General features: G+C 45.3%; 1 protein-coding gene across 1 annotated transcript in view; it reads left to right on the top strand.

The window, feature by feature from the left end:
* The window catches only part of LOC116995994 (collagen alpha-1(VII) chain-like), a 95052-nt gene that overhangs the window by 14163 nt on the left and 62507 nt on the right, over nt 1-18382 (top strand). Inside the window, exons 9-23 of the mRNA XM_033059143.1 lie at nt 1770-1886; nt 2640-2795; nt 4602-4715; nt 7309-7455; nt 8186-8305; nt 9157-9315; nt 10526-10654; nt 10876-11025; nt 11855-11992; nt 12988-13134; nt 13808-13927; nt 14770-14916; nt 15060-15248; nt 16968-17107; nt 18230-18353. Coding sequence (XP_032915034.1) covers nt 1770-1886; nt 2640-2795; nt 4602-4715; nt 7309-7455; nt 8186-8305; nt 9157-9315; nt 10526-10654; nt 10876-11025; nt 11855-11992; nt 12988-13134; nt 13808-13927; nt 14770-14916; nt 15060-15248; nt 16968-17107; nt 18230-18353 — 2097 coding nt within the window. The remainder of the gene's footprint in view (nt 1-1769; nt 1887-2639; nt 2796-4601; nt 4716-7308; nt 7456-8185; nt 8306-9156; nt 9316-10525; nt 10655-10875; nt 11026-11854; nt 11993-12987; nt 13135-13807; nt 13928-14769; nt 14917-15059; nt 15249-16967; nt 17108-18229; nt 18354-18382) is intronic.

Raw genomic sequence — 18382 nt, 5'->3', positions numbered from 1 at the left:
AGGATGGATGGATGGATGATAGGTGATGGATGGATGATGGATGGGTGGATGGGTAGTGGGTAGTGGATGGATGGATGATGGATGGATGATGGATGGGTGATGGGTGATGGATGGATGGATGGGTGATGGATGGATGGATGATGGATGGATGAAGGATGGGAGATGGAGGATGGATGGATGAAGGATGGATGGATGAAGGATGGATGGATGATCGATGATAGGTGATGGATGGATGATCGATGATGGATGGATGATCGACGATGGATGGATGGAGGATGGATGATGGATGATCGATGATGGATGGATGATGGATAGATGGTGGCCTGGGTTTGGAGCTTCCAAGTTTATTAGACAAGCTCCTGCTGAGTCCTGAGGTGCAGGAAGGACTCCTGGGCTTTCCAGACTTCTCCACGAGGGACCTGGATGGGGCTGGATCCAATCCCAGCTCCAGATTGTCAACAGATTAAATCTGAGGAATTATAGAGTTGTGGTTGAACCTTTGTCCAAGGATTAAAGATGGCAAACCAGGTATATTTATATCAAAATCAATGATTTCTTGTGATAAATGAGTAGATGAAAAGACCTTGATCAGAATTATTTACTGCACAGTAGAGAAGATAAAACTACCAGGACAGGACAGAATTGTGCACTTTATCACAGTAATTACACTATAGTAATTTAATTAAAGCAAATATATTAAAGTTATTGTAATACAATTAGTTAAAAAAGTAAAATTATTGATGAAGAGATTGAGGTCACTCACCCAGACCAATGTCCAGGGGAAAATCTCTTCTGCTGACCCTCAAGGGGTGTCCCCAGCCAAAAGAGGAATCTCAGTTCCCCAGAAGGGATATGGGGAAATGTCAGGAGAACATCTCTTGGCATGACTCTGGAAAGAGTCCAGGATTTTTCCCTTCTCCAGACACTCCAGAGTCTTTGGAAGGACTTCCCTTGGAAGAACCAGCTGCGAATTCCTGTTTTTCCCTGGCAGATCTGCTCTGCTGACCCTCAAGGGGTGGCTTTGAGGGGTGTCCCCAGCCAGAGGAGGAATCAGAAGGGATGGGGAAATGTCAGGAGAACGTTTGAACGTGGGACTGGAACTTTATCATCTCTGCTTTTCAAAATTCTCAGGGTGTAAGGGGTTTGCTAATCCCACTCACATCCCTGGATGAAGCTCCAATCCTGCTTTGCCAGAGGGATTTTATAAAGAATTTTCTTTTTTCCGTGTCTTTTGTTCCTCCCTACACACCCTGGAGTTGTTTGTCTCCTCGAGGGAAGATCTCTGACAGGATGAATAAATAAAGCTCCTCAATGAGGTTTGACTCATGTGCACTTGCCAGGAAGAAGATGGAATGTGTTTATGGGTGCAAATAAAGCCATTTGATCTCTCATTATCAGCAGGAGCTATAAATCCACCTGCCATGGCTGGCTGGATCCAAAGGGGCTCCTCTCCCTTGGAATCGTGGCTGTGGGAGCAAAGCAGGCTTTGATTCATGGCTTTGGTTGCTGCAGAGTTTTCCCTGCCTGGGGTAGATTCCCTCTGCTCCTGGGGGGATATTTCAGATCCAAACACCACTCCCAAACTTCTGCCTTGGGATGTTTCATCTCTATTTCCAAGTGGGAAAAGGGGTTGGTGGGAGGGGGATTGTTGGTTTTAAGGAATCAGCTGAGGGAGTTGGTGTTTCTCCTCTTTGTGTCTCTCTGTCCCTGCAGACAAAAGATTTTCCAAGGGTCTTTTCCATTTCTGCCCCATTTTTGTGTCCCCAAAGCTCCCGTGCCTCCAGTCACCAATTTCCGTGTGATAGAGGAAGGACTTTTCAGCCTGAAGGTGGCTTGGACACCTCCCCTGGGCAAACTGGAGGGCTACAAGATCTACATCCCCAGGGGTGAGTTTTATTAACTTTAAATTCATTTTATTCATTTAATTCAATTTTAATTGATTTTTCTTAATTTTTTCTTGGCATTTTCTTTAAAAGGAGCAGTGATCCAAGGACAGGGAAGGTGCCCTTAACTCCTGGCATGACTCTGGAAAAAGTCCAGGATAGATTTTTTCCAAATATTGTGGTTGATCCAGGATAAAGTCCTTGGAAGTAATTTTCCTTGGAAGAACAATGCTGTGAATTCCTTGTTTGCCCTGGCACATCCAGATGTTTTTCCCACTGCTTTGATGGGGGTTTGGGATGAGCTCAAGATTTTGGGACAGAACAGCCAGAATTCCAAGCAGCACCACATGGATTGGGAGATCCAATCTGAGCCATGGAAAGGCTTCACCTTTGCAGTAGTAGTCTTTTTTATGTAGAAAAAGCAGAATATTTATTGCTCAGTTGATATTTGTATGGGATTGGCAGAAAGCACTGTGTTAGATTTAATTGGCTAACAATACAGGTTGATAAATGGCATTTTGCATTCTTTATTTTTGGTTAGTTATATATATTTTTTACTGATTTTCATGGTTTTTACAGGTGCAGACTTTTTTATCTACAAGAATAATTCATTGTGCTAACTGATTTTCATTCCTATGATCCTTTCTCATTAGCTGCTAATTCAGCAGGGCAAGACCTGACTTTGCAAAACCTTTCTTTTATAATATATTACCTATATACAACATCCACCACCCCTTTTTCTCCTGGATTTTGCAGCCAACAAGCCTGGGGTGACCCTTGAGCAGATCCTGAGGGGTGATGTCTCTTCCCACCTGCTGGAGAATTTGCAGGAGGACAGGGAATACAGCATCAGCATCTATGCAGTGTACCCCGAGGGCCCGAGCCAGCCCGTGGCTGCCCTGGGCAGGACACGTAAGAGCTGGGACCCCATGGCTGTCCCCACCTGGGAGCTGGTGGGGATTTTTCAGGATTTTTTGGTTGGTTGATTGGTAGGCTTTTTTTCTTTTTTTTTTTTTTTTCTTTTTTCTTTTTTTTTTCTTCTTTTTTCAAATTTCTTTCCCTTTTCTTTCCCTTTTCTTTCCCTTTTCTTTCCCTTTTCTTTCCCTTTTCTTTCCCTTTTCTTTCCCTTTTCTTTCCCTTTTCTTTCCCTTTTCTTTCCCTTTTCTTTCCCTTTTCTTTCCCTTTTCTTTCCCTTTTCTTTCCCTTTTCTTTCCCTTTTCTTTCCCTTTTCTTTCCCTTTTCTTTCCCTTTTCTTTCCCTTTTCTTTCCCTTTTCTTTCCCTTTTCTTTCCCTTTTCTTTCCCTTTTCTTTCCCTTTTCTTTCCCTTTTCTTTCCCTTTTCTTTCCCTTTTCTTTCCCTTTTCTTTCCCTTTTCTTTCCCTTTTCTTTCCCTTTTCTTTCCCTTTTCTTTCCCTTTTCTTTTTCCAGTTAGAGTTGGAATTGAAAGTATGAGAGAGACAGGTTTTTGTGTTTGGCTGTTTATTGATTTTTTTTTTTTAAATCATTATTTATTTATTTATTTTACAATTCTTTTTATTCATTTTAGAAAAGTTGGGATTTTTAGCTAAAAAGATAGATTTGCTGGAATTAATTAAAACAGATAGATAGACAGGACTTGCTGGAAATAATTAAGATAAATAAGCTGGTTAAAAAAGGCCAGACTTGGGATAGTGTCACCCACACCAGTTGAGGGAGGGACTGCTTGAATTTTCCTCAAGGGATCCCATTCAGAAATTTCCTCCCAAATTTGCCCTAAACCAGGACAAATAATTATCTCAGATTTAAATAATGAATTGTTTGTCATTTCTCTGTTTGCTCAGTGGGGTTTGCAATGAGAAAAGGAGAAACTGATAAATAGATCTGGAGAAACACAAACAATTGTGACTCTTTTACACCTGGAAACCAATTCAGAAGGTGAAGGGAGGAAATTGGAGATCTCCCAGAGATCCTTTGTGTTGTCATCGATGGGAGGGGTTGGAAGTTCAGGATGAGGAAGACTCACCTTTACTTCCTCTTATAAAACTTCAGATTTCAAACCCTTCCCTGTGTGATTTCTATTTAAACCACACACCAGTGATTTCAACTCTGTTAATTAATTTTGGAAGCCTTCTCCAAGGCCTCAAGTCAAAAGACAGACAGCACAGAAAGTTCCAAACTCCCAGGCTTTAGGGTTCCAACACACCAGGACCTTCCCAATTCCATCCTAAATTTTCCCTCATGGGCATCCTCAGTGCTGTCCTGCAGTTTTGGGGAATGTGGGAGATCATTTCCCCTCTGTTTTGCACCCACATTTCACAGGGCTGGTGCTCAGAGGGGTTTGGTCCTGGACAGTCCCAGCTTGGGCTGTTCCAGCTCTGGTTTATGAGATTCCCCTGGAAATCCCTTAAAAGAATCATAAAAGCTGGAAAATCCCCCTAAAATCCACAAATCCAACCATCCCCAGCCACTAACACCACATCCACATGGCTTTGAAATCCCTCCAGGGATTTTCCCTTCCAATGCCTGATCCATGAAGTTTTTTCCCCAATTTCCAACCTAAACCTCTCCTGGCACAGCTTGAGGCCGTTCCCTCTCGTGCTGTCCCTCATCCCATGGGAGCAGATCCCAATCCCACCCAGCCACCTCCTGCCAGGTGTTCCCCTCACCCACCTGGGCTGGAGGAACGTTCATGGAGAGCCAGGTGGAGGCTCTGAAATTCTCTTCCATGTTCTCCTTCCAGTGAAGCTCCAGCCTGTGGAAAATCTGTGGCTGCAGAACGAGACCACGGACACGCTGCAGGCGCGGTGGAGCCCAGTCCGGGGAGCCACGGGATACAGGCTCACCTGGACATCAGGTATGGGATAGAGATGGATACAGGCTCACCTGGACACCAGGTATGGACACAGAGATGGGATTGAGCTCACCTGGACATCAGGTATGGGATACAGGGATGGGATACAGGGATGGATACAGGCTCACCTGGACATCAGGTATGGGATACAGGGATGGGACACAGGGATGGATACAGGCTCACCTGGACATCAGGTATGGGATACAGGGATGGGACACAGGGATGGATACAGGCTCACCTGGACATCAGGTATGGACACAGGGATGGGATACAGGGATGGGATACAGGCTCACCTGGACATCAGGGATGGGATACAGGAATGGGATTGAGCTCACCTGGACATCAGGGATGGGATACAGGCTCACCTGGACACCAGGGATGGGATACAGGGATGGGATACAGGCTCACCTGGACATCAGGGATGGGATTGAGCTCACCTGGACATCAGGGAAGGGACACAGGGATGGAATACAGGCTCGCCTGGACATCAGGTATGGACATCAGGTATGGGATACAGGGATGGGATACAGGGATGGATACAGGCTCACCTGGACATCAGGGATGGGATACAGGAATGGGATTGAGCTCACCTGGACATCAGGTATGGGACACAGGGATGGGATTGAGCTCACCTGGACATCAAGTATGGGACACAGGGATGGGATTGAGCTCACCTGGACATCAGGCATGGACACAGGGATGGAATTGAGCTCACCTGGACATCAGGGATGGATACAGGGATGGGGGTGTGTATCCATGAGCAGGGCATGGAAAAATGGGAGCTGTGAGATTCCCAAGGTATGGTATGCATTTTGGATTGGATTGGATTCCATCTTTGTTCAAAAGGAATTGGGATTCCTTTTTTGGGAATTTTGGGATTTTAGGGGTTTTTTGGGGGGTTTTGGGGGTATTTTTTGGGGATCTGTGACCAGTGGAATTTTCTCTGCCATGGATGCAAATCTTCCTGCTGTGGCTCTGCATGAGGCAGGCTGGTGGATTACCAGCCTTGTTACATGGAATTGATATTCCATGGATTTACTGGCCCTGAGGAGCCTTGGAATAGCTGAGAAGGGCTGGGAAAACCCTCCCTGCAGAGCTGCACAGCCCCCAAGTGTTTGGGGTCCCCCTTTTTTGGGGCACAACTGAGTGAGTGATTTTTGGGGGAACAGGGGAGTGCCTGTGCTCGTTGCTTTTCTCTCTGCAGCACTAAAACCTGGCTGCACCCCACAGAATCCTCATTTTTAGGCAAATATGGGTGTTTGGACACAAATCCACCTTTGCAGCTGGAGCTTTTCCCCATCCCTGAGCACAAAAATATTTTTCTTGGTGCTGGGAGTGAGAAATTCTGGTTTGATGGCTGATTTTGGGATTGATTTTTCTGGGGTTCAGGGATGAATAAAAACGACATTTCCCTCTCCTGGTTGTGATGAAAGGAGACATGTCCCACCAGGACAGAGGGGGGATTAGTCCAGGAGGGAAAAATCTTCAAATTTTATGGCTTTGTAATGAACTTTTCTCACAGCACACCCCAAAACTCAGCAGTTTACCTAGGCTGTGCCCAATATCCCAGCTAGGAATGGAGTTCTGTCTGGGAATGGGGACACTGAGGGGACAAACCTCCTCAGGTAGAACCTGCTCCCCAAATTTCCAGCTGCTTTTTCACCTGGTACCAGCTCACCCCAATCCCAGGGCTGGAAAAATCCCAATTCCAGCCCCTCTGGGTGCTCTTCCCACACTCCAGCCCAGGATTAGGGATGTAGTGATGGGATCCAGACCCTGCAGGGGTTTGTTTTTCCTGGTGTGACTTTTAAAACCGGGATTAGATAAACTGGAGCTGGGGGATGTGGAGAGCAGGTGGGAAAAGGGGGATGGGGCTGCTGGAACAGAAAATGGGGACGTGGCACCATCCAGTGACCAAACTGGAAAAGGCATTTTCTCTCTTCTAGAGGTTTTCCCCAATATCCTGCTGCCTGCAGGATTCACAGGAATTCGGTTTTAACTCTTCTCCTGCTGGGCACGTTTAGCTGAGCTGGGTTTAGCCCACAACAAGGACGTTAAAACTGGGATTTGGGGCATCACTGCCTTCAGTTCCTGCAGGGAAGGCAGGATCACTCCAGAGTCACCCAGGGCTGAGCAGGGTCTGGATCCTTTTGTGGGTTTTCCTGGCATGGATGTTTTAGGAGATCTTTCCTGAGATATTTCCCAGAAATCCTTGAAATTTTAGAAAATTTGGGGTGCTTTTTAGTGCAGATTTGAGGAATTTTCTGGCCATTTTTTGTGCGATTTCAGGGGGATTTTTTTGTTTCTTAGTGTGAACTTTTAGGGATTTTTCTGGGCTTTTATGCTTAATTTTTCCTAAATATTTGCTGATGTTTTTCCTCATAATCCTTGCAATTTTGACAGTTTTGGGGTGTTCCAGTTCTAATTTTTGGAAATTTTTTGGGGCCATTTTTGGAGCTTTCAGGCCATTTAAAGTCAGATATTCTTCAGAATTTTGCCCACCAATTCTCCTTTTTTTTTTTCCCCTCTCAGAAACCCCTGGAATCTCGCTGGATTTTGGGGCCATTTTTGATTTTCTTTCCAAATCCCTTTCCAGAGGGCAGCATCCAGGACGTGACCCTGGGCAGCTCCTACAGCTATTACATGATCCAGGGGCTGGAGCCGGGCACAGAGCTCACGGTGACCATCAACCCCATCTTTGGGGACATCGAGGGACCGCTGGTGACGGGCAAGGCCACCACGGGTGGGTGTCCTGCAGAAAACACGGAGCTGGTGTCACTTCTTGAGTGTGGAGACCTCTTTGAATTGTTGGATGGGGCTGGATGAACCCACTGACAGTGGTTAAAAAAATTAAAAATGCACCAACAAAAATAATCAACCAGTAAACAATAATAAAAAAAAATACATCCTCAAGACAAACTTCCAATACAAAATCAAATGTCAAAATAACTAGCACAAAATCAAAAACCAATACTAAATCCTTTTCCCTAAAAACCTACGTAACCAAAAAAAAAATTACACCAAACCACCTAATAAATCTATAATTATTTAATTAATCTGTCTTTAAAACGCTGCAAACAAAGCTACAGTTCTAAATAGTACTAAAACAAAATCCTTATCACATAATACTGTTATCAAACAAAAAATAATAACAAAAGCTAACCCTCAAAGTCTCTAAATACAAGTTTAAAAAAAAAAACCATAAAAATATCAGTGTACAAATAATCTCTATATACAACAAACCCAATAAAAAATATAAAACAAAAAAATTCAACACTTAAAAAAAAAAAAAAGAAAAATTGCTTTTTCAAATAACCTAACAACTAAAAACCCAAACTTAACACCATGTACATCCATAATGTAACAAAAACTTATACAACTTAAACCACAAAAATGCACTTCTACTTTAACAATAATAAAATAAAAAAAAAAAAGAAAACCAACATACTTAATATGAGTCTTCTGCCTTGCAGTGGCATCCAGCAGTGTCCAGATGCTGAAAGTGAGTGAGATTTCCATCAACGGCCTGTTGGTGTCCTGGGATTCGGTGGCAGGAGCCACTGGGTACAGGGTGGCCTGGGGTCCGACACCAGGTGAGATCCATCTCTGCTCCCCTTGGAATGGGAGAACTTTAGGAGTGCTGGGAGTAGGGCAGGTCCAGCTCATGAACTGCTCCAAAAGACTGCTCTGATGTTCCAAATCTCAGATTTTATCTGGGTAGGAAATGCTTGGCTCCTCCCCTGGGTGGAGCATCTCCCCATGGGATGATGGAATTTTATCAGCCATGCACTGGGACTCAGTGGCCATGAACAGGAGAGATCTCCTGGAGGGAGGATGGGCTGTGAAAAGATAAAGAACTCTGCCCCAGCTGGTTTAACAGCTGGCCCATTAACAGGAGATATCTCCCATGGAGATGAGGATCACTGCCCCAGCTGGTTTAACAGATGGTGACAGAATCCATACTGCTGGTCACATCCTGTATTGCAACCCAAAACACTGGCCCTGAGGCCAACACAGAGTCCCCAGGAAGGAGACAGCGGGCATTCCCAGCATCCTGTTGTCCCTGAATGTGAGATGTTTTGGATTCTGTTCCTCTCAACTGGTTTTGGATCATTTCGATATTAAAATTCCAAAATAAATAAACACAGGAAAAGTCTTCCTTGCCTTAATGTACACATGGAATCCCAGCATCAGTGAGGCTGGAAAAGACTTCCAAATCCAACCTGTGCCCAATCCCCACCTTGTGATGGAAGTGCCACCTCCAGGGATGGGCACTCCAAACCTCTCCAGGCAACCCCTTCCAACACCTGACCACCTTTTCCACCAAAAAATTCCTCCTGAATTGTCCTGGAGCAGGCATCCTCCAGCAGAGGATTTCCCAGAATGCAACAGAGCTGCTCTCCAGACTCTTCCTCCTCTTTGTGTTTTGTTTTCTCTTCCAAAGAATTCTTCGGCAAGGACCGTCCCCGTCACCTGTCCCTCGGCAAGTCGGTGACGTCCCACCAGCTCCGCAACCTGGCCCCTGACACCGAGTACATGATTTCTGTGTCTGTGCTCTTCGGCCCCGGGGAGGGCCCTGGGGTCACCACCTCGGCCAGGACGGGTGAGTGCAGGGGGGATGGTGGAGTAGGTGCTACAGAACGTAACCTCTGTGTATCTGGTTTGACCTTGAGTATCCCTGACTGTGTCTGGTCCTGTGATCCTCCTGGGAGGAGCTTCAGATTCATAAGGTCCCAGATTGTTTGAGGTTGGAAGAGTTGGAAAGTTTGGGAGGTTTGGAAGGGTCAAAATAGTTGGAAAGGTTGGAAGGGTCGAAATAGTTGGAAGGGTTGGAATGGTTGGAAGGGTTGGAATAGTTGAAAAGGTTGGAAGGGTTGGAATAGTTGGAAAGGTTGGAAGGGTTGGAATAGTTGGAAAGGTTGGAAACAGTGGAAGGTTTGAAAGGGTTGGAAGACTTGAGGGGTTTGGAAGGGTTGGAAAAGTTGGAAGATTTTGAAGGGTTTAAAGGTTTGGAGCAGTTGGAAGAGTTGAGAGGTTTGGAAGAGTTGGAAGGGTTGGAATAGTTGGAAGTATTGGAAGGGTTGGAATAGTTGGAAGGCTTGGAAGGGTTGGAAAAGTTGGAAGATTTTGAAGGGTTGAAAGGTTTGGAAGAGTTGGAAGACTTGGAAGGGTTGGAATAGTTGGAAGGGTTGGAAGCCCACTTTGTTCCAGCACCTTCCACTATCCCAGGCTGCTCCAAGCCCCATCCAACCCGGCCTTGGACACTTCCAGGGATGGAGCAGCCACAGCTGCTCTGGGCACCCTGTGCCAGGGCCTCCTCATCCTCCCAGCCAGGAATTCCTTCCCAAAATCCACACCAGTGTTAAATCCTCAACGTTGTTAGAACCCACCCAAAAAAAATCTGAAAAATAGTAAATCTGTGTAAAATCTGCTGTAGGAAACCACAGGAAGATAAAAAGGGTGGAACATCCTAGTACAGTCTTTGGTGAGAAGGGCTGTTTCCTGTCTCAGAGAATTCCAGAATTCCCAATAAATCCTTCTGGGAGATGAGATTCCCTGGACAAACCTTGTCCCTCTCAAACTTCTGGGCTGCTGCCCTGGGAGCAGGGGAGAGGCAGCACCACTGACCCAAAAGCAGGGGTGGGATTCTTGGAAGAGGTTCCAAAAGTGGCAGCAGGAGAAGATTAGGAGACACCAAGGATAAGCAAAGACTGCATTTTTAACCCTTTGATGTAATTTTGACTCATTAACATCTCAGTCTTGAGCCTTTGGGCAGGAATCAGGACGCTCCTGATGTTGTCCCCATCCTGCAGCTCCTCTGGGATCTGTCTCCAACTTCAAGGTGATGTCCCACACCAGCACCAGCCTGTCCTTGTCCTGGAATGCCACAGCTGCTGCCACCAAATTCAAACTCACCTGGAGCCCCGTGGGAGCAGGCAAAGGTGAACAGGGAAAGGACATTCCCAAATTCCTGACCCACTCCTGGGGGTGGGAAGGAGATTCCACAGCTGGGAAACTAGGTCCTGTTGTTGATGGCTCCTCCTCTTTGTTTTCATGGTTTTACTGATGGGGATAATCCCCAGAGCTGTGGGACAGCAGTGCAGAAATTTCCTTTGGAGGAAGGAAGTGAGCTCCAGGCTCTGAAATATCCCTGTTTTTCCAGGAAAACAGGTTGCCAGGACTCGGTACCTGGGCAGCAGAGTGCTGGCTCATCGCATTGACCACCTGGTGCCCAACACCCTGTACAGGGTCAGTGTCCAGGCCGTGTTCAGCAGGACCGAGGGGCCAGAGGCGATTCTGACTCACCACACAGGTAAATCCTGCTGGAAAAACCCTCCTTGAGTTGGGATGCAAAGCCTGGAGTGGCCTTGGGATTGGCTCAGTTGGTCAGAGCCTGGTGATAAAAACACCAAAGTTTTTGGGTTCAGTCTTTGTGTTCATACATTTAAGAGTTGGGCTCTGTGGTCCTGGTGGATCCAACTCTGGATGTCCTGTGGATGGTGGAGACACAAGAAGCCCTCACTGCTGGTGGCAATAATGGGGATTATGGGATTATGCCAATAATCCATGGCTGTTCCCGTCCTTCTGGCACGTTGGTCAATCCTGGATTTATCAATGCAATTCCCAGAGTTATTTATCCACAACCACCTCAGGAATGCCAGAACCTCTCTGCAGGCATCACCCACCAGCCTTCACTTGTGAGGATCTGGGAATTCCTTGGATTGTGCCTCTTCCAGCACGGAGTTCTGGCTCCTCTCAGTGTTCTGAGTCCATCTCAGTGAGTTTTTCATGGAATTTGAAGATGTGTCTGGACGATCCATCCTCTCTTGGAGCTCTTCTCTGTGTGTCACCAGTTTGGTGTGGGTGGTAAGAGGTGAGGATGAGATTCCTCAGCCTGGAATCCATGGATCCATTACAAATTTCAGCCTGGCATCCTGGATGATGTTTGGAAAGCAGATATTGAATAAATGCCCAATTTTTTCTCCACCACCACAGCTTGGAACCATGGTTCTGCTCTGGAATCAGTCTGAATCTTACCTGAGCTGAAATCAGAAATCTGAGCTGAGATCAGAAATCTGAGCTGAGAGCTGATACCCTGTTTCAGCTCTGAGCTGAAATCTTATCCTGGTTCATTTTTCCAGCTCCTTCTGGAGATCCCAACCCCATCCCGCCCATCCAGGACCTGAGGGTTACTGACACTGGTGTAAACACTTTGAAGCTGGCTTGGAAAAGCCTTCCTGGGATAAGTCAGTACAAAATATCCTGGGAGCCATCCAATGGTAAGAATCCTGATCTGTTGGTCAGGGAAGCCACAAAAAATGGGGAATTTGGCTCAGGAAATTCCTTTTTCCATCAGGGTAGGTGGGGAGTTCAATGTCTACAGGGACGGATTGAACTCCTCTAAATGAGCCCTGAGCTAAGCTTTAGGCTCTAACCAAGGATATAAATGTAGCTGGGATTTGGGAATTCCAAGAATTAGTTCCTTCCCACATTTGTGACTGGATTTCCCTGCTGCCTGTGCCTCAGTTTCCCTGTGGGCAGAATGAGCTCCTAACTCAGGTCAGGTCCTGTCAGATGTGTGTAAAGCTGCTGCAGCAATGACTGTTACACTTCCTGTAACGGTGGTTGTGTTTTCTATCAATTAATTAGTGGGTTTTTTTAAGTCTTTTTTTGTGCTCACTCAGAGCCAGGATTAAAAAATACACGAAGGAAACAGATTTTCTTGTGTTGGGGCTTGGTTGTTTATTAAATCTTATCTAAAGTACAGAAAGTTCAGCAGCACTTCCAGCTACCAGCTAAAAGTGAGCAAAATGGAGAGAAATCCGGCTGCTACAAGGTCTCTTAAAGCTAAACAGTCCAAGAGAGAATTAACACCTCTATTATTTATACTTTTAACCCAATAACCAAATTCCCTCAGTGTGACAGTGACTGACCAACCAGAAACTGCCTGAAACCATGGAGGAGGAGGAAGATGAGCACCCAAAGAGACACCACCCAAAATCCTCCATCTTGTCCCATACCTGTTACTATATTATAAAAACCTTAAATTTAAAACCCTTTACCATGTGAAATCACACACTTCTATTTAACTACACACCCATGATTTTAACTCCATCACTCAAATTTGGAGCCTTCTCCAAGGCCTCAGGTCCAAAGCAGTGTTCTGATGGGGGTCAGTGCCTGACAGCACAGAAAGCTCAAAAAACCCCAGGTTTGTGGGATCCAACACTTCCTTTCCCATGGCCACCATTTTTTTTGGGATGTCTCCTCTCAGGTGACTCAGAATCCTCCCAGTTGGTCCCAGCAGAGGCTGCTTCCTTTGTGATTCCCAAACTGAAGGACAGCACCACCTACACCATCTCCATGTCTGCAGTGGGAAGGGGACAGGAGGGAAACCCCACAACCCTCACAGCCAAAACCCGTGAGTATGGGATTCATGGATTGGGATAGCAGCATCTCCACAGGGGAGTGACAGAAAAAAGAGCAATTTTGACTGATGGACACCTTACTCCTGGAATTCCAGAATGTTTTGGGTTGGAAGGAGCCTTGAAGATCATCTGGTTCCAACACCTTCCATAGATCCCATCCAACCCAGCCTTGTTTCTTCTCAAATTCCACCCAAAAATCAGGCATGGATCCTTTCTTCTTATTACAGAGGAATATTGGGATTTCCCTGTCTTCCCCTGCCAATAATCCCCATTTTTTGTAGCACATTGTCTTGGAGTTCCCTCTTTTTGCAATACCTTGACCATCTCCAGCAGGTAAAGGCCAACATCCCTCAGGAGTTGTGCCAGAATGGGCAAGTTTGGAGATCAAACAGAGGAGAAAGGGATGTGGAGTCAACACTGGGATTTCAGGGAGAAAAAATCACAGGAAAAACTTCATTACCCATCCCAAAAACTCAAATTTCAATCAGTTTAGACTGAAGATCTGGTGTAATTCCCCCCAAATGAGAACCTGGTCTGATTGCTTGGAAAACCCTTGAAATGCTGGAGAAGGTCCTTCCTCTCACCACAATCATGGAATTCAGGGGACAGAAATATCCCCAAAGCTCTTTCCAGCCCATTGAACTTTGTTCCTTGCTTTTCCAACAGTGGATTTGCCCAAAGTGATGGAATTCAGGGTGCAGGAGGCCACGGATTCCAGCGTTTTGCTGTCCTGGGATGCAGTTCCTGGAGCATCCCTGTATTTGGTGACGTGGGGATTGTCCTCAGGTAACATTTGTGTCCCTTTCTATTCCACTTGGGATCATTCCACCTCTGGATCAGACAAAATGAACCAATTATGACTGTTTTGACTCGACTTCCCAAAAAGAGGGAAGCACAAGAGTTTAAGTCACATTTCAAGAGGGATTTTATTATTTAAAGCAGGAAAAAGCTCCCTTCCAAAATTTTTTGTGGCGAATTGAGAACAAGGGACTGGATTTGATCTTTTCCGATTTTATGAGTTGATGACAGCGGAGCAGATTATTTGCACTGATTTTATTTCTTGCCCTACAAACTGAGCTTTTTGGGTGATTTTTTAAAAGTAAAATGTTATTTCAGAATAAAAAAGGTAGAAATTCCACTTTGAACAGTGTCAAATTCATCATTTATTATTTCTAAAGTAAAGCACTTAGGAAATGTCAATCATTATTACAACATTTTTTTCCCTATCATTGTTTTAAATCAAATTGTGTGCAGCCAAATTTCTCAGTCAAGTTTGATTTTATTTTTCATCAAACTTTCCATTCATTCCCAAAAAAGAACCTCATTTCTATCCATGAGAACCACTGGCTAAAAATTGGACTTTCAGCCTTCGGCACCACTTGCACCAAATTCCTTAAATTTTTGCATCAATTCCAATTTTTTTCTTTTTTAATGCACAAAATCAATCTCATTTCATCTGATTTAAGACCTGACCATTGCACTTTGGAAATTATTTCCTTTTGCCTCTTCTCCAAATCCCGGGAATCGTCTAATCCCCAAATTCCTGTTTGCCAACAGTGATGCCACAGAAATGGGAATGACTCTTGAGTTTTTCTGGCTCCCATCAGTCTTTCTCCTGTTTTCCACAGCTCCTGCTCTTTCCCAGGAATTGTTACCAGCATCTTCCCGAGCATATCGAGTCACAGGGCTGAGCTCCAAGGAAATGTATTTGTTTTCCATAAAACCAGTGTTTGGAGACTCGGAAGGATTGGAGACAACGCTCCTTGGACAAACAGGTTTGAAGGATGGAGACGGATTTTCCAGGGAAAACTGCACTTGAGGCTGATTTTTGGGTTTTCCACCCTTTTTCTCTTTGCTGGGGAGTGACATTATGGCTAAAAGAGGTTTAAAATTCACTTTTTGTGTTTGGGTCCTACAGCAGGAGCTCCCACAGAGTCACCGACTGCTCCAGGGGCTCCTACACCGCTGGATATGAGGGAATCTCCATCGGGATTTCCCAGCAGTGTGGGGACCACTCCCCTCCCAGTGCCCACCAGCACAAAGCTCCCAGAGCTCCCAGTATGGACCAGCACGGTGTCAGCGCCACTGACAGCCCTGCCTGGGCTGAGTGAGTGCGGGATGAGGAGGAGGAGGAGGATGAGGATGATTATGATGATGTAGGAATTATGACGATGATGGTGTAGAGATGATGATGGTGGTGTAGAGATGATGATGATGATGGTGGTGTAGAGGTGATGATGGTGGTGGTGTAGAAATGATGATGATGTAGGAATGGTGTAGAAATGATGATGATGTATGAATGGTTTAGAAATGATGATGATGTAGGAATGGTGTAGAGATGATGATGATGATGGTGGTGTAGAGGTGATGATGGTGGTGGTGTAGAAATGATGATGATGTAGGAATGGTGTAGAAATTATGATGATGTAGGAATGGTTTAGAAATGATGATGATGTAGGAATGGTGTAGAGATGATGATGATGATGATGGTGGTGTAGAGATGATGATGATGGTGTAGAAATGATGATGGTGGTGTAGAAATGATGATGATGGTGGTGGTGTAGAGATGATGATGATGGTGTCGTAGAGATGATGATGACGATGGTGTAGAGATGATGATGACGATGGTGTAGAGATGATGATGACGATGGTGTAGAGATGATGATGACGATGGTGTAGAGATGATGATGACGATGGTGTAGAGATGATGATGACGATGGTGTAGAGATGATGATGACGATGGTGGTGTAGAGATGATGATGACGATGGTGGTGTAGAGATGATGATGACGATGGTGGTGTAGAGATGATGATGATGGTGGTGTAGAGATGATGATGATGGTGTAGAGATGATGATGGTGATGTAGACATGATGATGATGGTGCAGAGATGATGATGATGATGGTGTAGAGATGATGATGATGATGGTGGTGTAGAGATGATGATGATGGTGTAGAGATGATGATGATGGTGGTGTAGAGATGATGATGGTGGTGTAGAGATGATGATGATGGTGTAGAGATGATGATGATGGTGTAGAGATGATGATGATGATGGTGGTGTAGAGATGATGATGATGATGGTGTAGAGATGGTGATGGTGTAGACATGATGATGATGGTGTAGACATGACGATGATGATGGTGTAGAGATGATGATGACGATGGTGTAGAGATGATGATGACGTTGGTGTAGAGATGATGATGATGGTGTAGACATGATGATGATGATGGTGGTGTAGAGATGATGATGATGGTGTAGACATGATGATGATGATGGTGTAGACATGATGATGATGGTGTAGACATGACGATGATGATGATGGTGTAGAGATGATGATGACGATGGTGTAGAGATGATGATGACGATGGTGTAGAGATGATGATGATGACGATGGTGTAGAGATGATGATGATGATGGTGGTGTAGAGATGATGATGATGATGGTGGTGTAGAGATGATGATGATGATGGTGTAGACATGATGATGATGATGGTGTAGACATGGCGATGATGATGATGGTGTAGAGATGATGATGCTGATCATGTAGAAATAGTCAAAGCTCCCAGAGGCCAAGATCTTCTCTGATCCCAGGAGCTAAAACCAGTCGCAATTCCTTGAATAACAAGATTGGAATGTCAGGGAAGGCCCAAACCCCATAAACAGAGTGAAGGCCTCAGCACTACCCTGAGGGGTGAAGGTGCTGCTGCTCACCCCAAAATTGGCATCACAGGAGGTCTGGGGTTTGTTTTGTTGCTCTGAACACACAAAACCCAGGATTCTGCTTTAGGACCCCTCAGCTTACAGAATTCCTCTCTTCCCTCTGCAGTTTGTGGGAAGCTCAAGGCAGATGTTGGGTTCCTGGTGGATGAATCCTCGAGTATTGGCCAGAGTAACTTCAATAAAGTGAAGGATTTCCTCTTCCGGATCGTTTCCTATTTCCCCAAGATTGGGCCTGAAGGGGCACAGGCAAGATTTTCTTATTCCATTTCCTGAAGTTATTTTCTTTATGTTTTCTCCTTCTGCTCAGCCCTGCCTGGAGCAGAGTCTGCTCACCAAGGATCTCTGGAGCAAAAAGGCCAGGGAAAGACCTGTGTGGAACAAAAAAGACAGGAATTGAAGTCTCCTTGATGTCACCTTTCCCTTTGGATAGATTTCCATTTCTTGGTTATTTTTCCAGGACTGAATGATCAGGAATAAAGCAAATTCCACACCTGAAATGCCATCTAGGTTAGCTCAGAGGTCTGTCAGGTGCATATTCCACCCTCAGATCCCATTTCTGACCCCATCCAGAGTGGGGATGGTTGGGAATCCAGATTGGAAGTGTTAGGAAATCCAGATTGGAAGTGTTGGGAATCCAGACAGATAACAGTAAGAAATCCAGGGTGGAAATGGTTGGGAAATCCAGGGTGGAAATGGTTGGGAAATCCAAGTAGAAATTGTTGGGAAATCCAGAGTGGAAATGGTTGGAAATCCAGAGAGGGGATGGTTGGCAAATCCGGAGTGGGAATAGTTGGGAAATCCAGAGAGGGGATGGTTGTGAAACCACAGTGGGGATAGTCAGAAATCCTGAGTTGGAATGGTTGGAAATGCAGACAGACAACAGTTAGAAATCCAGAGTGGGAATAGTTGGAAAGCCAGATGTGGATCCAAGTAGGAAATGCAGGATGTCCCAGCAGCTCCCCCCTCCAACAAACAGAGAACCAAAGCCCCAGGTCAGGATGGGAATCAACTCCAGGGAAAATTAAGCCTGAAGGATTTAATGGCAGCAAAGCCTATGGGAAGACTCTGTTCCTCATTTATTTGGGGTCATTTATTTAATTAATGTCATATTTAAATTAGGAAGGGAGATTAAGGAGCTCAGTTCATGTAAATTTCTTGGACTCTGCTTGGAGGTTTTAGGTGAATGATGAAGTTACCCTGGGTCAACAAATAACTCTGGGAACATAAAAAAATTTGATTTAGGTGAGGATCTGATTCCCTTTCCCAGAGAATTCAATCTCTTCCCATTCCCTGTGCACCACGCTCTGACTCGAGGCAGTCTCTCCCATTTCCTGTGGATTTGGGGAATTTAATCCCTGTTCTTGGCAGGTTGCTGTTGCCCAGTACAACGAGGAGCCCAGGGCAGCTTTTCACTTCAACCAACACCGCGACCGCAACGGAGCCCTCGGAGCCATCAAAGGGCTGAGCTACACCGGAGGCAACACCAAAACAGGTCTGGGAGGGGACTTGGACACCTGGGAT

This window comes from Catharus ustulatus, chromosome 4 (assembly GCF_009819885.2).
Source record: "Catharus ustulatus isolate bCatUst1 chromosome 4, bCatUst1.pri.v2, whole genome shotgun sequence".
Classification (NCBI taxonomy): Eukaryota; Metazoa; Chordata; class Aves; order Passeriformes; family Turdidae; genus Catharus; species Catharus ustulatus.
This window is presented reverse-complemented; position numbering and strand designations above follow the sequence as displayed.